Raw genomic sequence first — 25,330 nt, forward strand, 5'->3', positions numbered from 1 at the left:
GCGCACACTAACACAAACAAGTACTTTACATTCTCTCTCACTTTCCCCAAAGAAAATACTTTTCATTGTAATCCACTTTCCCTCCGTGTGCACTAACCCCTGAACATCAACTTTTCTCCTTAACATCAACTTTAATGAATTTCGGAAAATAAATTTTACAGGAAGAAGAATACTTCACAAGCCCAGCTCTGGTAAACTATTATAAGATCTAATCACAAGATTGCCCCCTTACTATTTCCATCTCTAAACAACAAGCGATTATATGGCATAAAAAATCTTCCGTAAGAACCCTAAAACAAACAGGTTTATCTTTAAATTCGAACTACTATCTGAGGACTATCTTCAAAATACGCAGCTCCATCTTCCTTTTGTGCGTGTTTGACGATTCCTTCTTCTTCTCCTCCCAAACCTTCTGCTATTTGTTTGAGAACAAACTCTTCCACCGCTGTCATCTCCTTTAAAGACTCTTCAAAAGCAGCTACTAACTCCGGATCAAATATGACTCGTTCCTTGCTATTGTTGCGTTTTAACGGAACTGGTAAGCTGAAATTACCGAACTTGGGGGTCATATAATCGCTAGTGGGGTACGTCTGACTCCCAAGGTCGAGCCACTCCCCAAGACTTCCGACGGCAGGTGTACTGGTGCTCGTTGGAATGCTGAGGGAGGTTAGCTCCTTTGCCTTGGCCTTTCTTCCAAAACCTTTCTCCTTTCCGTTCTCGGCAGTACCGTCAGTGCTTCCATCTTCCTGAGCTTGACACGGATGGCCTTCAGATGACACAGCAACACCCAAATCTGCACTGCTCATCTCTTCTTCCTTATGTTCATGTGTATCGTTGACTTCTTGGTTGTCCTTGACTGGAAATATCTTTGTTACTACAGGAATCTCATGTTCTTTGCCTTCTGCTTGAGACCATAGATTGTTTTCCACGAATTTATCATCAAACTCTTGAAGAGTATCAACACTTCTAGAACGGGTATGCCTCCCTCTGTCGTGGGATTGAACCAACGCATCGAATTCTTCCACGGTGTGGAAACTTCTGCAACGCACGTCAAGCCTTGTACTCCGCGTTATTAATCGATCTCCTTCATCTTTCTCTTCTTCAAGGCCCTCCATCAATTCCCAAGCGTTGATTCTCTCGGGTTTGGACGCTTCAAGACATGGCTCTGAATTGGTTTGAAATTCTTGAGGCTGGACTCTTGTTTGAAGCTTCTTCGTCACTGTATCAGCCGTAGAGACGAGAGAGAGGAATTGATCTTCCCCCTTATTAGAGATAAACAGGTCCTCTAGTACTGGGAAACCATTGACCCTCCTCTTGAAGCTCTGTCTGAATTCTTCCTTGAAGCTGCTCGATCTTGTCACAATTTTTGAAGAGATGCATCCCATCCTTGATACTACAAGTATCTGTTACTCGAGACGTTCCAACAAGTTCTGCAGAGAGGAGAACGAAATAGAATGAGATTCATAACTTGTATCATCGCAGACTCTTCAAATCATTAATTATCACGTCGGTCAAGATGATCAGCCAGCATGATGTAAGGAAAGAGGGTCCCATTTTTTACATAATTAAACAAAATAGGTACCTAACATTTCAATAGAATAATCAAAGTACATTTGTATTAATGTGGACGAGAGCCAACAGGGTTGGGCAGACCGACAGAAACTTAAAGATGAGACAAATTCATGGAAGCACACCGCTGGCAGCCTTTATGGTTGCTCTCTCTTTCACGTTACAGAGGTACAGTGGGTGCACGCATTGGTGGGCTATAGATTAGAGACCAAAAGATTGAACGAGGGCGAAGACTTTGACTAACATCCCATACGCCACGAGTTCGGAGGAAACAAGTTAAAAAGGAGAAGGATACGGTGAGATGCACTTAATACGGAACATTCTGTCATCATTTTGATTAGAGCTGCTCGTGTGCCCCGACGGGAATAATTTGCACTCCTTAAACTTTTTTGAATATGAAATCACAACTCTTATTGCATCTGAAACTCGGAAAACATATTGATGGTCCGTGTCCTATTAATGGATCTGGGTGACTCATTTCACCGTCTTGTGTTGCAGAGACAAAAAGCTAAAATTATTCAATACAAACAGTAGTTGGAAAATATAAAGGCGGAAAAGTTCGTGTGAAGAAAGATGTAGAAACAGAGATAATCATGCAGTAGCTTCCATGCATTTAAGAAAAAAAAAAAAACCAAAATCCTGAGATTTTGAAGAAAGCGTTGTCTGTCAACACGAAAAATTCAGAGACGAGAGCGAAAGAGAGATCCATACCACCTCTTATTAATTTAATTGGCTAGTTCCGTTCACGTCTCCTGTAATATCCTTCCGTGTGTTCAGATCAAATTACTGTTCTTCAATCTGAGAAAATGAAGAAGAAAAACCAATTAGCTTCCTAGTACAACAAATCGATCGACCGAGCCACCATTTCTATTCCGCTAAAAACAGCAAAACCAAACGGCACAGGAGTCATCGCAAACCTGTAATCATCAAGAACAACAAAACTAACAATTTTCACTAGGTAACAGAGACAGCTTTGATTACCTCTCGAAAAAGCTTCAGTATTTCATCTCCGCAGAATCCCGAATACAGAAACCAAGCTGCTCTCAATGGCGTACACCGTTATCTTCAGAACATCGGAATGGAAGCCGTGGACGAATTTGAAGTCTGACTTTGAGCACGACTGAAAATTCCTGACTCCATGCCTTACTTCCTCCTCACAGCAGTAGTTAGTCTTCCTGTAGTCCGTAATGCCCAAAATGTTAGCGAAAATTGCAAAATTACCTCATAAATTAGGTATTTTAGGTATGATAAAATAAACCGCTGACGGCGGGAAAGGCGAAATTGTCGTGGGGAGCATTTTATAGGGTCGTTCGCCATGGCTTTTGATCGATCAGGGCCATTGAATAAGATCTGCACGGTGCAGATGAATGAGAACGTGAGGACATTATGCCACGAGATATAAATAAATTCCGTGGAAGCAAGTAATGTCCCTCTGATTTCTCCGCGGGTTTCATGTGACACGTGTATATTAAAAAATATTTCACTAGTTATTTTTATAGTTATTTATTAACATAAATACCCTCCTACATTCAACTACTTACTACGTTTATACATTCGGGCTAAATATGGGCCTATGGCCAGACCTTTGCTGTCACCGTATCCGCCGTCAAGGCGTTATAGCACAACACGTAGCATCGTCACCTTCCGCTTCTTTTTGGCTACTCTCTAGGTCTCGTAGACCTTCTTTTCCTCATTTTACAGAAGGGGTTGCCTGCGAACCGCACGACCTCTTGGAAGGTAAAAGGCTTAACACAGGCTCTCTTGCAGCAATTCGAGGGGGATGAAAGCCATTCTATATAATCCATGGCGTTTTTCTTTAGAGTCATCCATGAAATGCCAAGAGCTTTTCCTCAATCTCCGGTTGCCACCGTTTGTTCTCGTCTTTCTACGAGGTAAACTTTGAATGGCATTTCTCCTGCTTCAGATCTGCAAGTTTGATTGTTTTGAAGTTCGCTCTCATGATAATTTATTTAGGATCGTCTTTGCATTTACGTTCTTCATTCAAAATTCCCTTGGTTTTGATTAAACGTTTGATTAGTACTTTGTACACTTTTTAAGGCTGTTCCAAGCTCGTTTAGATGAACCTGAGCACCGTAGTTTGTTATTTATTTCTCGAATTTTCTTTCATAATACTGTTCAAAATTGGCAATTCGTTGCATTAGTGAATTTAATACATTTAGTGTGATTTGCTAATCAAATATATTTCATTGTCTTTCATACTAAGATTTTGAGTTCTGACAATGAAAGCTCCATTTTCTTTTTGTTCTATTTCTTTTTCTGGAGCAAAGTGAATTTAGCTTAACCATTTGAAGCTACCGGTCCTGGTTTATTACTTTTCTCTTCTTTTTTTGTTTAATGCATTTCTCTATCTTTTTTTTTTTTTAAGCAAATCGAGTTTTTTTTTTCTTTCTGTATCCAGCTCGACTTTGTGATTTTGTTGGTTTGCTTAGTCTTCAGAAAATTATTGCTTTTTATAAGATAGATGCCTGGCTCCCCTGCACTCTCCGTTTTCAAGATCAAAGAAAGTAATGCTCTCGGTTATCTGGTGATTCGAGGAGTTGAGTCCAAAAATAATGATTGAAACATTTTTCCTGTAGAGAACCTTAAAAAAAAATCATTATAGAACTCTGCTGGTGCAAAGAAGTTTGATTGTGAGCTGAGAATCTTGATGTTTTGCAATTGTGCATGACTTGCGTATTTTCTGAAGCATGAAAGTTTAGAATCGTTACAACAACCAATTTGTTAAACCTTCTGTATGGAATAGTCTTTTGAGTGCGGGTGTAGAAACTTTTTGATGAATTTCTGGAGTCAAATCATTGTTGAAAATGATATCTGAGCAAAAACTACAATGCTCTTTTTTTCAGTTTCCTCTGCCACTTATAATTTCTATGGAGGGATTTCATTAGCCTGAAACTGTTGAACATGAACACATCTGAGAGGCCGCTTGTTGTTATTTTATTGACCTAACTTCCTCACACACTGCAAGAGGAGTTTGCTGTGCAAATGATCTCCTTCTTCAATGCTACCAGACCCTCCATCTGTGGCATGGTTGTGAACTGACCATTAAAATTTGTAAAACTCAATGTTTCAATCAGAGGCTTGGGATGTCCAAGAGGATGATTTCAGTGTGTGTTCTATTTACAGTTTGTGCGTTGTACATGGCCATTGTGGCCCATAAAAACCATTAAAAAGAAGTTTTGTGGCCCATAAAACTTATATTTGAAGTGTTTCAAGGTCCAATGTATTTTCATTTAAGCTTCACCTTAGAAGGATCAGTGCAAACTTTAGTTGGTAAAATGAGTGATTGTTAGAAACATAATCAGTTCAAGTGATTTAGTGCCAGTTAGGCAGATTCTACGATTTTGTGTCAAAATATGCAGCAAACTTGATCTCTGGGTGTGGATAATTGGACTAGGGATTTTGTCACTGATAAACATGGGTCTTACCTACTTCAATAATGATTTCCACATTCATTGAGGTTGATGTAATGGGCAGGTTACTCACTTTGTATTTGCATAATCTCTGATTTTGATATTTTATTTTGATCGCTTAATCTTTTTGTCATTTATTTTATTCATCAGCAGTATCTGAAAAACATTTTTGTCTGATTGGCCCTATTTGTGTTAATAACATTGGACATTTTTGTGCAGGTGGTCTTTGATATTTTCCTCTAGTATAGATCATAGCATACCATGCTTCTCTTTGGTACCGATAACAATATTTTCTTCACAATTTTCAACACATGTAACCCCACCACCAACAAGCTATTCTTTAGCTAAGTTGGGCCAAGAACTCTCTACTTCTGTATATTCCCCAGTATCTTTTTTATCGATCCCAAGATCTTATTTATACAAGTGTCCCAGTTCATGGCTCAAATGGCAACATTGTTACTATACAAGCAATGCACGTGTAACTCTGAAAGAAGACAATGACGTTGTTAGATTTTGTATTGATAAACCAGCACCCAATGAAAGAGCTCTACAGAAAGAGAAGAAATTTAAGCGAGCAAAGATGTCCAAGAAGGCGAAGATAAATGAACTAAGATTGTACCGCCTTAAGGCCAAAAAGAAAATGAGGTCTCCAAATCCTGAAGTTAGAATTAGGTACAAACTCGAAAAGGTTGGGTACTTCTGACCTCATTTCTCTTGTGTTGGGCTTATCCATTTCAGTATAATTAAGATGTTTCTGCTACAGGTTAAACGGAAAGAAGAATGGTTAATTGAGAAGCTGAGGAAATTTGAGAATCCCAAACTCCCACAGCAGGTATATGACCCAGAAATTTTGACTGAAGAAGAGAGATTTTTCCTCAAACGTACTGGTGAGAAAAAGAAGAATTATGTACCGGTCGGGAAACGAGGTGTTTTTGGTGGTGTGGTTCTTAACATGCATCTCCATTGGAAGAAACATGAAACTGTGAAGGTTGTTTGTAAGCCATGCAAACCAGGACAAGTTTATCAGTATGCAGACGAACTAGCGAGGCTCAGTAAAGGCATTGTGATAGATATAAAACCTGATAACACGATAATATTCTATCGGGGAAAGAATTATGCACAGCCAGATGTTATGTCACCTCCGGATACCCTATCCAAGGCAAAGGTAACGTATTCATTTTAACTGTTCATTATAACGTATTTTTGGGAATGCTTTTGGGACTCGTGATTTTAACAGCAACTGCCTCTCATTCAGTCTTAAAACAATGTCAAATCAACAAGTGTTTTAGTGGTGTATGTTTCTTCATGCTTGCAGGCCTTGGAGAAGTATAAGTTTGAACAATCCTTGGAGCACACAAGCCAGTTCATTGAGAAGCTGGAAAAAGAGCTGGAAGATTACCACAAGCATGTAGCTCTTTATAAACAGACCAAAGAAGTCTCAACTGAAAAAGCCACTGAGAGACTGTAATGTTACCTCTGTCTTTATGGGTCCGATATCCTTTCCTTTTCAGTTGGGCCCCTGGTGGATAAGTTCATAGTGGCAACCTTGTTGTTATTAGAGCTGCTTGCTTAAATAGGGAAACCTGAAACCTAAAACGAAAACAAAAAAAAAATTGGGAAGTTTATGGATACCAGGGGAACAGCTACCCTGATTCTAACTACACCTGATTAGTGTCTCATTAGTGTCGTAGTTCATTCCTGATTTTGTCTAGGAAATAAGGCATTGGCTTTTTTCCTAGACAAGTTACAATATACAAAGATCTTGTTAGATTTAGGGGTATGACAATTCTGAGGCGGCTTTAGAAGCCCTGGTTTTTTAAGCATGGTTTGTAATTTTAGTATTTTTATTTAATTGGAATTTAAAATTTGAAAAATATGAAGACGCACCCCATTTTCTGAGATAAAATTTAAGGGATCTTATTTGAAGAAACCCTTAAATGCTAAAAAGTAAAATAGAAAAGCCATGAAGGCCTATTTTGCCCATCAAATAATTGAATTAATTAATTAATTAATTTAAAAAATAAATATAAATAATACTTATATATAAGTTTCTTTTCTCCTGAATAATTGACCTCCAAAACTTGTCCTCTCACTACAAATTATCGGTCAGCTATCATGATCTGAGGATCCGGAGGTTTAATGATTAAATTAACGTGTTAAGCAACAAACCCCAAATGAGATAAGCATAATCCACAACCTGAACATTTTCAAAGTCCCCACTAACACAATAAAAAAAATAAAAAAAAAGCAAAATCAAGAGAAAATCATACAATGTGATGGAGAATTACCCTCCTTGAAAATCATTCTCATCATTATCAAGTGCTTTTCTCTCTCACCTTCCAGCTGCACCGTATAAGGCAGCAGACACCTCCTCCACTAGTCACCAGCTGATTTGCTGGTGACTCTCTGCTTTTCCCACTCGAAGCTTCCCAGTCAGCCCCAAGTGTACATGTCATTCACTTTCAGAAAGCAAGTGTAAGTGTGAGCAGCATTAACGCCTTCTGTTCTTCACTTTAAAAGAAAGCCCCAGTGGTCTAGTGGGTGTTTTTTTTCTTCAACCATCTGTTTGGCTTCTAGCTCTCTTCAACTTTTTTTGGGAGGTTTATTTAAATTAAAGCTGTAGCTAATTGGTTTCTTGAGGAATCATGAACAGGTTATTGGGGTTTGCATGTGGCAGAAAGGATTAAAAAGGTTCACTTTTCCTTCATACTGATCAACATCTCCTTTGTTTTTAATTTTTTCAAACGGTGGTGGATTTGTTAATATGTTTTCTGTAGATGTCTGGATGTGGATACCATTTTCCCTGCCAATTGTCTGACTGTAAAATGGAAGATCCATATCATTGCCATTCTATTAAACTATGATAAACGGAAAAGAAGCCTATAATTCCACCTTTCATGGTATGAGAAGTTTCATGAGCTGTGAAAAAGGAAAAGGGTTGCTTTACAAATCCGAGGAAGAAGTCTTCTGTAACACCAACACCAGTTTCATAAAAATGGACTCAGCTTCGGAGATGATATCAGAGATCGGATTGATTTTAACTGTAATTTTTTATATATAAATACGGATGTAAATAGATGAAATGTTCGAATAAAAGAGAGAATTTACCGAAATTTCTACATATTTTCGACTCGTAAACTGAGTTAGTGATAAACGTGTTGATCACGATTCCATGACTCCGACTTGGGGTGAGTTGACTGCAATTTATGAGGGGACGGGTTGAGTTAGGGACAGACTTGCCCATCGTAAGAAACATAAGACAGTAGCTTGGAAAGGAAAATTGTCGTTGAAGAAACTGACATGTTCTGAGGGTCCTACCAAATGATTTGAATTCGATTGATACAGGGCCCACATAACTAACAGGTCAGCAGAATCAGCTAGCAATATTGCCAACATGAAAAAGCCCGGGAAAAGTTCAAAGATAAAAGTCTAAAAGACCAGAATGATGGCCTTTTAAGGGTCCGTAATCAGGGCTGGTCTTTGGTCCAATTTCCAGAGCAAAGTCCAAAGTGTCAAAAAGAGTACACAGATAAAGAGAAAAACCTGCAATTTTTAAGCTTGTTGGCTTGTGGGATTTGGAGCTCTAGCCAACAAGATCTGAGCCAGGGTTCCCCTCCCGATGCCATTTCACTCTGTTCCTTCTGACCGGCCATTGGCTTCTGTGTGGAGTTTGAGAACCTCCATTAAAATAAGCAGTTCAAACGGCAACACATACAACAAAAGTAAACAATCCTACATAAAAGAATGTGAAATACCCACCCATTCACTCTCCCTCATCTCTCTTTCCGATCACTACTTGAATGTATTATAATCTCATTTACAGATCAAACCCATGCAGCAGATTCCCTGTCCCTTGAGTTTACAGCTTGGTTGGATCGTAGAGACAGAGAGAGACACACACAGAGAGGCATGGGTTGTTTCCTGCAAAAAGAGTTCCACTTCTTTCCTGGAAGCAGATGAAGAGATCCAAAAGCAATGTGTGGTTTACGAGTACTCATTTGTACTTTCTGGGTCTTCTTCTGATGAGTCATTGATAATCTGCTTCTGCTATCTGCTTCTGCTGCGACTTTGTTTTTCCCTTCAGTGAACTGAAACCAGTGGAACTCTATCGTCATCCTGTCCTGCTGTACATATTTGATAAATGAGAACCGATTATTTGATTTTAGCAGCAACTTATTTTCTGAAAAAAGAAATAAAGATCCTTTGATATTTTCCGTTTTATCCCTTTTTCTTTGGATACTGGTGTTGTTTCTCTGATCCGATCCATCAATCTATCAGAGGACACTTTCATCTGTCTGATTCTTCCCTTGCATTTATTTGGTGGTGGGTCTTTGCTCTGACCCGCCATTCTTCTACCACTGTCAATTCAAATGTAACGAGAGAACAAAACAAAGTGCAATTGTATTGATTTTCTTTCGCGCAAATGATTTCTGAGAGCCAAGAAGTAGACAAGAGGGTGGGCAGATCACCTCCCCGTGCTTCAAAGAACCCGGTTTTTGCCACACAGAGGAAATGTGAACTTGCCTTCTCCGCAACTTAATCTCTCCTGTTTCCGAATTTCTGAGTATTTGTTTCCATTGGTTTTATTAAAATCCATGGCTGCACCTTCGTTACCAGAATCTCTGCAGGAGCCACCTCCTCAGGAGCTCGACACCCTGACCAAGCCTCTAAAAATAAAAATCGCGAGCTCCAGCGCTTATTCAGGTGAGAAGTCTGCACCCATTTCTCCAGGTTTGTTGTCTCCTCACATAAAACTCTCCCATGAATCACCTGTATACTACTCTCCTTCAATCATCTCTCCTCCGTCCTCTGCCTTCGTCTCGGCATTACAGTCACCTTACATCTCTCCGAGGGCCTCAATTGTACCAGCGCCACCGGACAACCCCACCCCACCTACCCCAATCTCTTACTGTGGCTCCCAGTCCGATGACGTTCCAAGCACATCTTACACCCCCCCACCGGAGAGGCACGATTTCTCTGATGACCCATCTGATCAGAAAGCAAAGTTTGCTACTTGTATTCCAGGTACGGAGGCCGCTCCACCTCGTATATCTTTCTCTTTCCCTGTCCCACGAATTTCCTTCGCCAAAGGCTCGGTTTCTCCTGCATCTAATGCCAAACTCAGAAGCTGTGATGTTTACATAGGCTATCATGGGCAGAGCCTTAGCCTTGTACGTTTCTGTAAATGGCTGAAATCGGAGCTTGAGATTCACGGAATTGCTTCTTTTGTTGCTGCTAGAGCCAAATACTCGGATGCTCAAAGCCATGAGATTGCCGACCGAATCATCTGCTCCGCAACTTTTGGGATCATTGTAGTGACTGCAGCGAGCTTTTTGAACCCTCTGAGTATCGAAGAGATCAGAGTTTTTGCTCAAAAGAAGAATCTTATCCCTCTTCTGTTTGATACCGATCCAAGCGAAATTGCCAAGCTTCTTGATCGTAATTCAGATAACAAGGAATGTAGAGAAGCCATTGACGGATTGATGAAGTGTCAAGAATTCAAGCTGGAAGCCAATGATACGAACTGGAGAAACTGTATATCCAGAGCCGTCGGGATCTTAAAATCGAAACTTGGTAGGAAAAGTTGTGGTGAAAAGGAGTTCGAAGGTTCGGAAGAGATTCCATTTCCAAGAAACAGGTTTTTTGTGGGCAGAGAGAAGGAGCTACTGGAGATTGAATCCTCTTTCTTTGGGTCTAATGACTGCCTGGAAAATGATAATTCATCAAGGAGAGTATCAAATGGTTTTTCGGATGGTTTTGCAGATGAAGACAGTGATACGGATAGGACGCGAGGAAGATACATCAGTTTGGAGATGAGAAAATGCAAAGAGCCAACTTTGGAGGCTTGGATTGATCCAGTAATTGAGCTGAGTAACAAAGGAAGCCCACCGAAGCAGAGGCTGAAACACAAGAAGTCCAAGAGCTACAAAAGCAACTATAACTCGAATGTGGTTTGCATCAGTGGGGATTCAGGCATCGGAAAAACCGAGCTGGCCTTAGAGTTTGCTTACAGATACTCGCAGAGATACAAGATGGTTTTGTGGGTTGGTGGGGAAGCCAGGTACTTCAGGCAGAACATATTAAACTTATCCTTAAATTTGGGATTAGACGTCAGTGCTGAAGCAGAGAAGGAGAGAGGCAGGATCAGAAGCTTTAATGAACAAGAATTTGATGCCTTTCAGAGGGTGAAAAGAGATCTCTTCAGGGATATACCTTACTTGCTCATTATAGACAATCTTGAAACAGAGAAGGAATGGTGGGAAGGGAAGGATTTGCATGATTTGATTCCTAGAAACACAGGGGCGACCCATGTAATTGTTACAACTCGATTAACAAAGGTAATGAACTTCGAACCGACACAGCTCATGCCATTATCTTTAACAGATGCAATGGTTTTGCTCAAGGGAAAGAGGAGGAAGGACTACAACAGTTATGAACTAGATGTTCTCAAAAAATTCGACGAGAGATTGGGACGGATGAGCTTTGGGTTGTGGTTGGTAGGATCCATGCTCTCAGAGCTAGTCATTTCTCCTTCTGCTCTATTCGACGCCATAAGCCGAATCCCAGTCAGTGAAACTGTATGCTCTCTTAATGGTGGCGAGGAGCTTTTCTGCAGAAACAATCCTTTCCTGTTAAAGACTTTGGAGTTCTGCTTTGCAGTTTTGGATCAGATCAATACAAGAAGTAACCTTGCTTTGAGAATGGTACTTGCCGGCGCGTGGTTCGCTCCGGCACCCACCCCGGTGGCTCTCATAGCAGCTGCAGCTAAGAAGATACCGACCAAGGGGAAGGGCTTTGATCAATGGAAAACATTGCTTGCTAAGGCCTTCTGTTCAACCTGTTGTTTGGTACCCCAAGCTCGGAGGAGTGAGTCAGAATCCGCTCTCTTGTTAGTAAAACTAGGCCTAGCAAGAAGAAGTAATCGGCAATCCGGTGGTTGGATCCAATTCCACGAGATCACCCAAATTTTTGCTAAAAGAAAGGGAGGTTTGCCTGCAGCCAAGGCCACAGTTCATAGTGTTGGCAAAACTGGGAATCCAGCAGTGAACTCGGATCACCTCTGGGCCTCTACCTTTCTGGTTTTCGGTTTCAAATCTGAACCCCCACTAGTCCAACTAAAAGCAATTGACATGGTTGTGTTCATAAAAAAGACTGCTCTTCCTTTGGCAATTAGATCATTCATGACATTTTCAAGGTGCAATTCAGCTTTGGAGCTTCTGAAGGTGTGTACTAATGTGCTCGAAGAAGTCGAAAAGTCTTTCGTTTCACAGATACAAGACTGGTGCCATGGGTCACTATGCTGGAAACAAAGATTACAGTCTGCTCACAGGGTGGACGAGTATGTGTGGCAGGATGTTACATTGTTAAAAGCCACCTTGCTTGAAACCAGAGCTAAGCTACTTCTGAGAGGAGGCCATTTCGACAGTGGGGAAGAGCTCTGTAGAACTTGCATTAGTATCAGGACAGTTATGCTTGGTCACAACCATGCTCAGACCCAAGCAGCACAAGAGACACTCGCCAAATTAGTGAGGTTGAGGAGTAAGATTTGAAGTTCTTCCCACGATTAATCATCTGGTCTTATAATTGGGTTTGGAGCGACAAATCGTTCTCTTTACATGCATAGAAACCCTTTCAAATTAAATCTGTAAAATTCCAGTTGCGGAATTGTATACTGTAATCTTACTTGAGGTGAAGGGTAGATACATCATTTCTTTGTTAAGAAGATGATTTTTACAAGCTTTCATCAGTAAGAAAAGGTTCTGGGTGATTGTTGGGGCTCTACAGTCTATACTGCAACGGCTTATTTGTTTCAGTCAAGATGCTGTTTCCCAGAAGTCAAGTGCTTCTGGTTCTCCGTCATGTTTAGTAGTTTTCACTTTTCCCACGTTACTTTCGGCCGTGGCCATCCCTTGGCGTGGCCAAATAGGAGCAGAAAAGCTTTCAGAAACAACAATCAAAGAAACAGTTTGTCGGACTGGGTGGTGTTCGTCTTCTTTTCCTTTACCTGTTCTATTGCTTTCATGGAGGAATGGTTTCAGATGTTAGCAAAATCGAGGAAGTCGTGCACTCGCCAGGCTGCTGACTGCCGAGGCGAATGCGAGCAGAAAGTGATGATTCCATGGCCGTGCCGGCCCTTGGAAGCGCACATCACTGTCCGCATGGACGAGGACTGCGACAAATTGGACCAGCGGCTTGTATTGAATACACACGGAAATAAAAAAGAATAGAAGAACTAAAATATTTATAAATTTATTATAAATAAAAGTCTATAGATAATATTAGAAATTTTGTAAAGGCTCTATGATAAAACCTCCTTGGAAAGGTCCTTATCTTTCATGCACAATGTTAGAAATTTTTGAGAGACAAGGGGAAATAAGGCAAAAAGAAGAAGGGTAGGTGAGAGGGGAATAAGGGAGAAAAGATAAGAAAGAGAAAGAGGGAGAATAAGGGAGAAACGATAAGAAAGAGAGAGGGAGAATAGGGCTAAAGCTCGAGTAAGAGAGGAAAAAAGAGCAAGACAGTAAAAGAAATAAAGGCTTAGGTATACTTGCCCTTGCCAGGTTTCTTTCTTATAATTGCTCAAATACATCAATAGGAGGTTGGCACCTCCTCTCTTTCTTGCTTGGCACCCAAGGCATGTTAAAATTTCCATTTCACCCCTCCAACAGTACATCATAACTCCTAAATTAGCTTCTAATACTACAAAAATTATGAACTCTATCACTTCAACAATAAAAATGCATCAATCAAACCTAAAAAAAGTAATTAGTGAACATTGAAAAAAAAATGGCAAGACCAAACACATTACCCATTTCCACCTTTGTGGAGGAAAGAAATCCAATATCATTCTCTCCATTCTCTCTCGTTTACTCTTATACTACATGTTAAAAGCTCGATTTGCTTATTTTCTCTTGTTTAGATGCCTATGGAAAATGAGAGAGAAAATATAGTTTCTCTTGTTTGGATGCACGTGAGAAATGAAATTTTCTCTTAAGTTTCTTTTTTTTTCTCTCCAAATTCCATCATTTTGTGAGAGAAATTTTATTAACTAAGAAAAAAGGTGATTTTCTCTTATTTTCTTTCTTCCTAATGATTATCTGCTGCCAAAAAAATAAAAAATAACCTTCTCTCTCCTTTTTTGTTATTTTATTTTATTTTCTTTTGGCTCCAAACAGACCCTAATGCTACTGGAAGTGAAAGGAAAATGGTCCCATACATTCAAGTATCCAACATAACTCATTAAATTGGAGCTATTAAGCCACTCAAACTTGACATATTTTGCAGAGCTAGAATAGAGGGCAAGACAACTGCTTAGATGTTCACATATGACGCCAAGTCAGCACATCTGCTCCAGCTAAACTAGATATTGAAGCAACATTTAAACTTAGTAGTGTTCAAAAAGAGTGCTATAAAGAAACTACCAATTGTTACTCAAGATGTTCCTCACAGGCAATGCACAAAAGCAATAAATATTCAGCCATTTCTAATCTGAGATGTTTGGTACATAATGAGTTTGCAATATCCATAAAAAAACACTGATCCACATCAATGGAAAATAGCTCCACTCCATTTGGTCATTGAAGAAGTATAATTATTGACGCCAGTGGAAAACATTTTATACCTATCTGAGTGCTCACATCCACCTGATAAAGTGACGAGTGACAACAATATACTGAAAAAGATAAAAATGTCACTAGGCTTCTCCTTGTAATCCGCTAATGAGATTCTATTACATTTTGCATATTATGCAGTGCAGTTTCAGAATCTAGTCAATGACAATGGCATCTGATTAGTAGTTTAATCCAACCTACACTTACGACTCAACGACCTTATATCCCATAGCATCCAAGTGATCATTGCATTCATAGAACATCCTGCTCTCATCAAGTTTCCCATGCCAAGAAATATACATGGCAAGCATCTTCAAAAGAAAAAAAGGACAAAGAATCATAAGCATTCATTCTCTTTCATTTTCTCCACAATCAGTTTTGAAATTTTTGAGTGTCGCTACCGGCCATTCCCAAACTACAATAAATGCAAGCAAGGATAAGAAAAAACTGCCCAATTAGCACTAATGACAGATTTGGCTAATGCAGCATATGGCATACACCAGAGTGCAGAGTAGTATAGATTTAAATTTGTTGCTTGAGATACCCAAATATAATCCAAATTTACCCATTTTTTGTTCTTTCATAATCTGAAAATCACTTTTGAATTTTGGATAGATCCACTTGCTCATTTTCATTTCCAGTTGAAGGACCAAATTGAACAGAGAAAGAGAACGAGCCAAACACACAAGATCCTCAATGAGGTAACAACTCATGCTCAATTAGAAGTCAGCAAAGTAGGAAACAACTAATTCAGAAAGTCACATTCAGTTACAAGACGGGACTTCCCTTTCCCAGGATAATGCAGGTTTCATGAACTCATCCACGTTGTGTTCAATTTAACATGTTTCTCCAAAGATATCATTGAACTAATGATGTACAAGGATCACTGCTTTCTAACACAAAACGAGTAGCAGCTAAAAAATACATTCAGGAAGAAAGAAGGGAAATACACACTCACACATTACATACAAAGACAGACAAAAGGAAAGAAATGAGACATTAACCTCTACCGAAAGAGTATAGAGAAAGCATCCATGAAAGACAAAAGGAAATAAATGAGACATTAACCTCTACCAAACGAGTATAGAGAAAGCATCCATGAAAGACAAAGATCACATTCCATCTCAGGACCCAAGAGTCTAAAACATCAACCCAATGGGCTCAAATAGAGCGTGACAGGGAACCATAACGCTGAACATTACCTCGTCACAACACCTTACAAGCACAAGGAAGATTATAGTGTGAGATTTCTGATCAGCTTTTAAAATAAAACTAGAAAACTACTTGTAGGAGCAAATTAATCTCCAAAAAAATTTAAATAAAAAAAGAGCACAATGCTAAAAACTGAAGTACTCAGAAGCGAATGCCAAGAGGAGAAAATGCAAGAGAAGGGTATTCTCAGAAGGAAGCAAGAGACAATTGCATGAGTTGATTGCAAGAAAGGAGAAGAGATTACAGAAAGAGAAGTAACTGTTGAAGATTCATTAAGCAAGGGAGAGAGATCCGAGTGCAAGAAAAGGAGTCTTCTTTGGCTTCAACAGAGGTAGAGCAAGGTTTCTTAAAGATTTGTCCGATGAGAGAGGAGAGATTTGAACCCAAAAAAGAGTATTCTTAGGCTTCCATTGTGTTAGCAAAATGGCGCCTTCTCTGACTTCAAATGGAGGTAGGGATAAGGGTCGAGAGAATGAGGAAAGCCCAGTAAAAATTTCTCCATTCTTTAGTTTTCTAATATTTTTTCTCCGAATTCCAGCATTTTAGGAGAGAAAATCCTATAGCATAGAGGGAAAGCTCCTTTCTCTTGTATTTTTTTTCCTGTTTAGGACTCTGTGCTGCCAATCTGTGGAAAATGATTTTCTCTCCTCGTTTTTTTTTCCTATTCTGTGGCTGCCAAACATGCCTGAGGGTGACAGATGTCTAATCACCAACATCTTTCACAAATTGTGTTGAGAAAAATCTCCATGGTAAAACCTTCATATGTATAACCTAAAGAAAAGTTAACAGAAATGGGACAACAGTTGGCAAGTGTGTGCCATCAAGAAGAAAAGGAAGAACACAAGCAAGCAGAATTAACATCTTCCTTTTTCTGACTCTTTGACATCAAACAAACTTCAGTGAAGATATACAACTGTTAGATATATAGGCAATACATAACTCTTTTCTCTAAAATAAAGAAAATATATACTGACGTAAAGCACAACTAGACTACTTCAAGCATACCACCTAAAGAACAACCCATTTTTCTTTTAATCAATTTCTCTAACTTGGAGAAGATGATCTATCGCCCCAACCCAGTACATAAGTTCCAATCAGGCTTTTATCCAATCAAACCTGCAAAAAATTGTCTTTTATTCGTAAAAGAGAACCATGAACAGACATCATTGGAATTCCAGTGCCAACTACTGTAATAAGATTCCTAAAGCAAAGCAGACCAAGTTAAGATCAAGTAGATCAAATTAAACAAAAAGAATCCGCCCAATCTTTACAAAGTTGCCCAAAAAACTGATCATCTTTGCAGAAAAGAGCATAACTGAGCACATGACCTAGCTTGCAGACACCCAGAAAAGCTTAAAGGGTGAAATGGAATTGATTAGAAAAGAAAATGAACTTAAGGCAAATACAAAGGCATAACAACTATTTTCACAAAGTGCTCTCCAACAGGTTATCAGTCAAAAGCATTTTAAAGAACGAACTCTTCACTGGACCAGCCATGAGAGATGCAGCAATGTGATTGACACGATCATGTAGGAGTTTTAAGTGGCATGCAATTGCCTGTTTGTTGAACCTCTTTACGTAATTTAAGCGACAGAGATAACAGTTTGCCTTTGGTACTAAGCTTCCTATTTGCTCTAAAGAATAAAGAGATAAGGCTTGTTGAGACAAGAAGTTGAATGTTCCTGATAGTGCCTTCAGTTTCAGAATTTGGGGGCAGAGAAGGTAGTTGAAGAAAGATTTAAAAGTATGACAACAATAACAGGGACAAATAAACAGTCTTATTTCTCAAGTGGTGAAAAGCATTAGAAGACTGGCTTATTTGCTAGTCATATGTTTGTTTTTATCCAAGAACTTGCTCGAGGGTGACACAAGCTACTCAATACTCTCCTCATAGGAGATTTCAGCAGCTAAAAAGTTTCAAAATTGACAATTAAAATGCTACTCATGAGCAGTAAAAAACAAAAAAAGATGAAATAAAATGGATAATCTGCAAACGAAATAGACCAGATGCTTCCCAAAAGTAGTCAAAATCCATAATCATTTGATGAAAAACCTAATTCATCATACCACAGTATCTATCTCTTCAGTCATATAACTGCTACTTAAACGAAAGTTGCAGTAATTCTGGAAATAATAATTCACAACATCTGCACTCTTTTAAAAATAATTATTTGAATAACCATTAACAGAGTATCTACACTCTACATTAGAGTCCACTTCAAACACTCAGAACACTCAAGGTCCAGATTAAAAGTTGAAACTGCAATACAGTTTGAGAAGGAATAAAATAAAAAATCATCACTCTGTTTGTCCATGGTGAGAAAAATCCAAACTCGCCAATGTCAAGTTCATGAACAAGAAGCGACAACGCTTTCTGTCCTAATTTTCACTAGTCGATAAGCAGCTGCAGACAAAATTCCAACTGTCCGAAGGTGATGTCCAACACACCCTTCATCCCTTAAGTATTATCCAATGACTTGATCTAGATCCATCAAGTAGACCATTCTAATTCACCAGACTCTGCTACATATAGCTGCCAATCTTAACTCCGAGAAACCTTTTCCGATATTCAAGTAATTTCAGAAAGCTTCAACTGAAAATCCATCGGATCAATCCGAAACACACAATTCAAGCCAGCATCATCTCCAAAACAAAGAAATAAACAAAATTCAGCAAAACTTGGGACCGGTTAATCTCCCCAAGCCTAAATCTGTTTTCACGAGATGTCATCGCCACTGAAAAAACCTGGTTGTCCATATGTACGTCTGCCCTAATTCGTATTCCACGTATTACCATTTTGCCCCGGAGCAATCAGACCTCTGGAAACCGCTTCCTGCTCATTCAAAAACAATCCCTCGTCGTTTCTCAGAAACCCATGAACAGCTACAATCAGCCCTCCGATAGCGAGACCACCGGCCAACGTTCCTAAGCTTCCCGTAGACCAAACAGCTAGGACAGAAACCGCTACCAACGCAGCCAGCACAAAGGTATCGGTAACGTGCCGCCCCCACAGGAGAAGAGGATCCTCGCGGAAGAAGTACAAGACGAGCCATAGAAGAAAGATCGCAGAAATAAAGAGAAGAGAGAAAGGCGACTCGAAAAACAGAAGAGAGACGAGGACGCAAGAGAAAGTGAGGACAGCGTAATTTAGACGAAAATGCGAGAGATTATTGAATAAACGGCGTTTGGCAGATGAAAGAGAGGGAGGGGGAGAGAGTTCGGCAACGGCGAAGAATTCCGGCAGAGGACGGAAGAAAGAGAAGGAGGAGGTAAGATTGTGAAGTGAACGGGAAATGACGTCCGCGCCGGCGATCGGTATGGTTGTGTAAGTGGGAGGCGGGCGAGGGGGAGATGGGGTGGCGGAGGCAGGCAGCATTTTGGGGTTTCTGAGGTTGACTAGTTTGACCGGCCGATCCCTGGCAAGCTTGCGAAGAGGTAATGGCGTGTCAGAGGGAACGTACTTAATGTGGGTCCATGCCGAAAGATGCTAAGAAATTATGAGTAGTTTAATAAATTATGTTATTATTATTTTTTAGAATAATAATAATTAAATTCTATATATAACCTGGTTGCCCCGCCCAGGTCATTTGGGTTTTTCTGTTTTCCCAGGTTTTGGTCCGATTGATCGGTTCAACTGCGGACCTGACCCAGAATAAATCATGCACAACGTGTGGGACCGGATTGCACGTGTTCCTTCAGCCAAGGAAGAGTGTTATAATGGTCATTTGACGTAATTTTTTAGAGAATGGGCGGGAACAGTGCCTGTTTAAACAAAACTTGAGAATGCCTAAAACTACTAAAATACTCTTAACTATAAGCTATTTGACGTCATTGAATGATAATTTTAATTGGCATTATGCCATTACAATAGGGCTATTTCAGTCAAGGCATCAGACAGCTCAGATTTACGCCACGTGGAAGGCGTTGTTGCCGTCGAGACGACAGAAACGAAGAATTAGGGATTCCCTTTCCAAATTTGTTGTGACCAATTTCCATTCTCATTAAAGGTGTAAATCAAACAATGACCCCTTACTTGCCTTCTTATTACAGATTTACCTTCCCTTCTTTACTGAACCATCATCTGACCAAGAGTTGACAATCAGGTTTCATCGAGTGGGCCCTATCATAGCTCTAATCGAATATCTGGCCGTTAAAAAATATTATAAATAAGAAAATATACAATAGTCCATAAAAATATTACTGATTCAATTTCGGTCCACAAAGATTTTCTTTCTACAATAATCTCCAATCTCAATCCCATTTGCCGTGCCACGATTTACTCAAAAAGATTTGGGCTTTTCACTTTTGGCATCGCGTGGGCTTTCAATGAGAATCATGTGAAATTATGGGCTGGCAAACAACTTTTGAATCCAAGTCATCAACTATCCTCACCAACCTTCAAATGGCAATTCCGCAATTGTAGCAACAAAAGGAGGTCGCCACTCAGCTGCTACTTCTGCGAAACAAATTAAAGAGTTCGATTTCTCCGCCGTTTTTCCTGGCATTTTCAACAATAAACGAGTTGTGTTCATCCTTTCTCCGGTCCCTCCACTCTCAATTGAAAGGAGGAAATGGCGGATTAGTTTCATTACATTCATTTGCGTCTTAAATTTTGGCATTCAAATGTTTGACAGATTCAGTAACTTGGTTGACTCGTTCGGCTTTCCACCGTTTTCATCAAGTCACTAATTAACGAGCTGGAAGATGTTGATCTTCTAACCCTAGTTTCTTCCTTCCTTCTCGATTTTCTTTCCGGTGAAAATGGCGACTGCGGCTTTCAAATCTAACACAAAGAGAACGCCGATTGGTTCGACGTCTACTGCTGAAGACGCTGGTTCTTCCAATCGAGCTGGACTTCACCGCCGGTCCAGGAGCCTGAGCCGCTATTCCGGGAGGTGTCCACCGCCTGAGCCTGATAGCGAACGCCCTGCGCCCAGGGGCAGGTTTGTAAATACTCTCAGAGGGTCGGGATTCCCTGAGATTAACCTTGATGATCTTGCTGATGAGTTTTTTGCCGCCAAAGAAGATGGTGAGAGGGGTCGGCTGGGTCGCAGAGTCTCCTCCGCGGGACTCAACGGTGATGCTACTGTCAGGAGGAGCAGGTCGGTGTCCCGGAGCCATGGGAAGGGCAACCCTGCTAACATCTTAGCCAATAAAGGCGTTTCTGATACTTACTCACGGAGACGTCGCTCTGTTTCGGTTGCGCGTTACCAGCAGAGTGATTCAGAGGTGCCTGACTTCAGCTCCTACATTTACATTCTCTGTTTTCCGTTTATATTATTTTATTCGTTATGGTTTTCAACTACAAGCAATGGGACGTTCATTTGTGTAACAACGTGCTATTGTTGATCATTGTAGTTATAAAAAATAGGCCAAACTTCTCTGTATCTGATGCGCCATTCACAGGGGGGAGGTTACCAATCTACATGGTCCTTACGAAGTAGTTATTGGTTTTTATTTTCTGTATGTTTATATCTGGAGGGCATCTGAGTTACCAACCTAGAATTAAATTAAATCAATGACGAACTGGAATATAATTCAATGACGAACAATATGAAGTTTGTTTGAGAAAAGGTATAATAAGAGGTTATGATATGAATCCCATTAGAATGTAGAAGTCGTTAGCTGCTTGTGGAGCTAAAATTAAATCATTCTGCTGTTGCCAAAAAATCTACATCCCGATACCATGGCCTATAAACTTTATAAATTGTTATGGCGATTCTCTGCTTTATTCCATCGTAAGTGTTTTGCTACCAATAGCTGTTAACACAGTTGTTAACGAAGAAGACATACAGTACAATTACTATAACTTCTTTTACAAATTTCATATAAAAGTCATTGCTTTGATATTTTTTTACTTGGACAGAGTGACCGGGACCGTTCTCGCGATTCAAGCAATCATGAGAAAATAAAGATTCTTGGTAGCGGAAACTGCCAGAGATCCACAATGGGTAATCAAACAATTCCAAAGTGTGCATTGAGAAGGTCTCTGAGTCAAATAAATCTGTTGCCCTCTCATGATGGATACTCGGTAAGCAAGGTAGTTGTTCTTTTCATGTGGAGTCAGTTTTATTTATTAGAAGATGGCAGATGAATGAATATGAGATATAGACTGGTGAAAATTTGATTTGACCAGCTTCCAGCATTCTCATTCTCATTGTTGATCTCCTTCCATTTTTTCACTTAGATTGATAGATGTTGCAAAAATTACCTGAATCAAGTGCCATTTCTTCAACTTTTTCAGAGCTACTCATCTGCTTTAACTGATGATGAAGCACCAGATGCTTTTCAGAAAAATGGGTATGAAAAGACAATTCGTGCAGTTTATGCTCAGAAGGTTTGTGCTGTCTTTTCAGCTTGCTGAGAAATTTAAGTGATGGTTTGGAAGCTCTGACGCTGGGTCACTATTTCTTTTTGGTAAATTAGTCAGAGCATCCCTGTGGAGAGGCAGTTGGCACAGGTTTGTTTGAAGCAATGAGAAAAGAAGTTAGACATGCTGTCAATGAAATCAGGACAGAGCTTGAAGAAGTATGTTACTGATGCATTTACATGTTGACACTTAGGCTTGATTATCTCATCCCAAGTTTTACTGTGCATCTTGTGATTCTATTGGGAGTTTACTTGTGCATGCATGTAAAGGTAAAATAAAAAGTGAAGTAGTGTTTATTTTCCACTCATTATTGCAGCACTGGTTTCCATAAACTAACTTCTAGGTTGTAACATTGTTATGTTATCATTGTCAGACTTAATTGTTTCATATCACAATATTTATTTTATTTATATGCTAGTTCAGTGCTTGCAGAATATTTAATTTTGGGAATGCTGTAGCGAAGTGGTTGTGTGTGATGCAATAAAGTTTATTGCTAGAATTGTGACTTGTTTGTTGCAATCTCAGTTAAAACCTTAATGTGCTGATTATGGACAAAAGGTGGAAGGGTACAATCTTAATGTGTTCAGGGAGTCTTTTGATATACAGTTTTGCATCATTGTGGCAAAGAGCCATAGGCACTTTGTTTTGGTCAATGAGCATTGAGAGGGCAAATGATAATGATTGTGTTGATTTCTGAAAATTGTTGTCTGTGCCATTTCTTTCTCTAAAAGACTCTCTGGCTCCTTTCATTTTTTTGCTGGAGCTATGATCCATCTTTTTCATTGTCTGACACCCGTGGTGTGTATTCCCAAAATTTCAGGCTATGGTGAAAACAAAACCAACCATATCGATAAATGGAGATAACTTGCAGTCTGATGACTCAGATGTTTCTCTGGCTATCAGTGAGATGAGAAAGAATTATTCCATGAAACTAGAAAAGGTATAGATGGGTTTTGTTTGTTTCATACAATCATATTGTGGCTCAAGGATTCGTATACCCCATAATTTGAATGAAACCACTGTCGATTTGGTACTGCTTACTCTATTCCCTTGATTAATTTTGTTGAATAATAAGCTGAGTCGTTGTCAGTCAAAGAACAAGTCATACCTTGAAATTTTTTAAACTGGTTTTTTGTTTGTAATTTATTGTGTTGCTAAAAACATTTCTGCAACCTGATGATAATATTGAATTCATTTAATTTTCTAGTCCGAGAAGCGTAAGCAGGATCTTTTGGCTGAACTAGCTGCTGAAGAGCAACAAAGTTGTGAGATTTCTAAAATTGTCAGGGAGTTGCTTCCCGAGCCAAGGAAAACACCTGAGAATACATCAAAGGCTAGAAAGGTAATAATATTGTTCGAATTCGGGCACTTGTTGTAACTAGTTTTTTCTATATGATTTCCTGATGTGTGTTTAATAGTTTAATTTTTCATTATGAAAATGGAATTTTGATACTTTCTTTTAATTGCTCATATATTTGGTCAAATATCTGAAAATCTAGTTGCCAAAAACTGAATTCTGTAGTTTGTCTGTGTTTTGATACCAGTACCTTATACTAAAAGGTGGGCATGGTTGACTGCCCAGTGCTCATATCTGATTATTCTTGTTGTTTCAAGAGTTTGGTTTGGTAGAGTATGTAATAGTAAACGAGGTATGGAACATGCTGTGTCTGGAAATAGTTTTGAAAGTTTTCTGGAAAATTTTCTAAGTCAGAATAGTACATTTCTGAGAATGTTCTCTTTAATAGAAAAATATTTTAATCAATCTCCCAAGTAAACTGCTGTTTGAGGATTGAAAGTTTGACAATGTATTGTTATGTTAGCAGAGGAGCAATGACAGAGTGAGAATGTCCAGGAGATTGACTGAAGAGGCAGAGAAGTATTTAGAGGATTTCATCTCAAATGTTGAAGATACTGACTTCTCATCAATCGATGGAGAAAAAAGTGATACAGGTTCAACATTAAGAGGAAGCACAAAGTCAAAGGATCCTTTACGTAGATTTGGGAAAACAGAAATGGGCGAAACTCCAGAACATGCTGGCTCTATACCTGTTGAAATGGATGGGGTCCTTTTGCCTTGGTTGCAGTGGGAAACGAGCAATGATAATACACCTATTGTATGCAAGAGCAAGGATGCGCCTGCGAGTTTAAGGGGCGGCTTGAATGATTCAGTTCAGGTATTTGTCTCTCCCAATCTTATATATGATGTCTTTCACTAAGTCACTACTCGCAACTTCTTCCATAGTGATCATTAAGGTTCTTCTAGTTGGGTTGGACGATGGTATAAATCTGTAGATTAAATTTTAACCACACACTGGAGTTCCTGTCAACCTATTTTATGCTACCTGAACCGAAAAACATTGGCTTATTCTCCGATTCATCCATTTAAGTTCATATAATCTTATTGTCATAAGAATTTTGCATGTAGGACGAGAGCATGGGAGATAGTAATGGTCACTGTTTCACTTCTAGTCTTGGGAGTTGGAGCCCCAATTGTGAAGTCACTTCTGCCGATTCTGGAAACAAGACAAGTTGTAGATTTGCTGGAGGTGTTTCATGCCTAACTCGGCAAATGCCAAGTGGACAAAGAGGTTCGTCGTTCAACTTCAATGAATACATGAATCTCCAAGGAGCAGATGATCTTCTTTTTGAGAAGTTCAGGCAAAGAAGTAGAATAGATTATGGTGGTCTCATCCTCTGCGCAAGAACATTTCTCTAGCCTTCTTAATCACTCTTTTTATACTTTTAGGTATATTGTAGCTTGTAAATAGAGACACTTGGGGTTGAAATATTCCTCAAAATATATCTAATTCAAAGTTTAACTCAATCATTTACAAGTTCACAGACAGTTCATCAATCATCTAATATTACTTCATTTATTACCTTTCCATGAATGATTTTTTTTAGTTTTCTTAAAATTTTATAATAGCTTAACGTTACCTTTCCATGAATCGATCATCTACTCTCTTTTTTTTTTTTTTTCTATTTGGGTCGCTATAATTTGTGGTCATCCTGAGATGAGATGGTTCAATCAGACATCGCCTGACTTCATAGCTAGAAATCTAATTAGCAATAACCAATGTTTATCATCATAATAATCATTATAGATCGTAGTAGCATATTTGATGGGATTCACTCTA

General features: G+C 39.3%; 5 protein-coding genes across 7 annotated transcripts; 3 read left to right on the forward strand and 2 right to left on the reverse strand.

Moving 5' to 3' along the window:
• Nucleotides 1-311: 311 nt before the first annotated feature.
• On the reverse strand, nucleotides 312-1,385 carry LOC137940833 (uncharacterized). Its single transcript, XM_068785957.1, has one exon. It carries the CDS (start codon nucleotides 1,383-1,385, stop codon nucleotides 312-314), a length of 1,074 nt encoding a protein of 357 aa, XP_068642058.1.
• A 1,801-nt stretch (nucleotides 1,386-3,186) lies between these two features.
• Nucleotides 3,187-6,808, forward strand: LOC137941822 (uncharacterized CRM domain-containing protein At3g25440, chloroplastic). The gene is made up of 4 exons (XM_068787411.1): nucleotides 3,187-3,461; nucleotides 5,220-5,688; nucleotides 5,764-6,165; nucleotides 6,316-6,808. The coding sequence occupies exons 1-4, from the start codon at nucleotides 3,373-3,375 to the stop codon at nucleotides 6,466-6,468; spliced, it is 1,113 nt and encodes a 370-aa protein (XP_068643512.1). The 5' UTR covers nucleotides 3,187-3,372; the 3' UTR covers nucleotides 6,469-6,808.
• Nucleotides 6,809-9,595: 2,787 nt separating this feature from the next.
• Nucleotides 9,596-12,614, forward strand: LOC137940834 (uncharacterized). The gene has a single exon (XM_068785958.1). It carries the CDS (start codon nucleotides 9,596-9,598, stop codon nucleotides 12,548-12,550), a length of 2,955 nt encoding a protein of 984 aa, XP_068642059.1. The 3' UTR covers nucleotides 12,551-12,614.
• A 5,359-nt stretch (nucleotides 12,615-17,973) lies between these two features.
• Nucleotides 17,974-19,236, reverse strand: LOC137942013 (PRA1 family protein G2). The gene has a single exon (XM_068787675.1). It carries the CDS (start codon nucleotides 19,197-19,199, stop codon nucleotides 18,594-18,596), a length of 606 nt encoding a protein of 201 aa, XP_068643776.1. The 5' UTR covers nucleotides 19,200-19,236; the 3' UTR covers nucleotides 17,974-18,593.
• A 1,017-nt stretch (nucleotides 19,237-20,253) lies between these two features.
• LOC137941698 (uncharacterized) lies at nucleotides 20,254-25,078 on the forward strand. 3 transcript variants are annotated; one of them, XM_068787221.1, is made up of 8 exons: nucleotides 20,254-21,052; nucleotides 21,690-21,863; nucleotides 22,068-22,160; nucleotides 22,250-22,351; nucleotides 23,014-23,133; nucleotides 23,401-23,535; nucleotides 24,017-24,367; nucleotides 24,619-25,078. In XM_068787221.1, the coding sequence occupies exons 1-8, from the start codon at nucleotides 20,585-20,587 to the stop codon at nucleotides 24,907-24,909; spliced, it is 1,734 nt and encodes a 577-aa protein (XP_068643322.1). In that variant the 5' UTR covers nucleotides 20,254-20,584; the 3' UTR covers nucleotides 24,910-25,078. The 3 variants fall into 3 exon arrangements, with proteins under 3 accessions (XP_068643322.1, XP_068643323.1, XP_068643324.1); XM_068787222.1 differs by having other exon boundaries at nucleotides 21,690-21,854; XM_068787223.1 differs by lacking the exon at nucleotides 22,250-22,351.
• The last annotated feature ends 252 nt before the right edge of the window (nucleotides 25,079-25,330 follow it).

The sequence above is a fragment of the Aristolochia californica genome, unplaced genomic scaffold, assembly GCF_029961685.1.
Source record: "Aristolochia californica isolate CCGP_79_NKW_82.1479 unplaced genomic scaffold, dmAriCali1.0.hap1 SCAF_9, whole genome shotgun sequence".
Taxonomy (NCBI): Eukaryota; Viridiplantae; Streptophyta; class Magnoliopsida; order Piperales; family Aristolochiaceae; genus Aristolochia; species Aristolochia californica.

What these genes read in the sequence shown, in the direction of transcription:
- LOC137941698 (XM_068787221.1), top strand. Translation starts at nt 20,585, where the DNA reads ATGGCGACTGCGGCTTTCAAATCTAACACAAAGAGAACGCCGATTGGT. An exon ending in GTGCAGTTTATGCTCAGAAG is followed by an intron (nt 22,161 to 22,249) that starts GTTTGTGCTGTC and finishes TTGGTAAATTAG; the next exon opens with TCAGAGCATCCCTGTGGAGA. An exon ending in ATTCCATGAAACTAGAAAAG is followed by an intron (nt 23,134 to 23,400) that starts GTATAGATGGGT and finishes TTAATTTTCTAG; the next exon opens with TCCGAGAAGCGTAAGCAGGA.
- LOC137941822 (XM_068787411.1), top strand. Translation starts at nt 3,373, where the DNA reads ATGGCGTTTTTCTTTAGAGTCATCCATGAAATGCCAAGAGCTTTTCCT. An exon ending in TGTTCTCGTCTTTCTACGAG is followed by an intron (nt 3,462 to 5,219) that starts GTAAACTTTGAA and finishes ATTTTTGTGCAG; the next exon opens with GTGGTCTTTGATATTTTCCT. An exon ending in TTAGGTACAAACTCGAAAAG is followed by an intron (nt 5,689 to 5,763) that starts GTTGGGTACTTC and finishes TTTCTGCTACAG; the next exon opens with GTTAAACGGAAAGAAGAATG.
- LOC137940834 (XM_068785958.1), top strand. Translation starts at nt 9,596, where the DNA reads ATGGCTGCACCTTCGTTACCAGAATCTCTGCAGGAGCCACCTCCTCAG.
- LOC137942013 (XM_068787675.1), bottom strand. Translation starts at nt 19,199, where the DNA reads ATGCTGCCTGCCTCCGCCACCCCATCTCCCCCTCGCCCGCCTCCCACT.
- LOC137940833 (XM_068785957.1), bottom strand. Translation starts at nt 1,385, where the DNA reads ATGGGATGCATCTCTTCAAAAATTGTGACAAGATCGAGCAGCTTCAAG.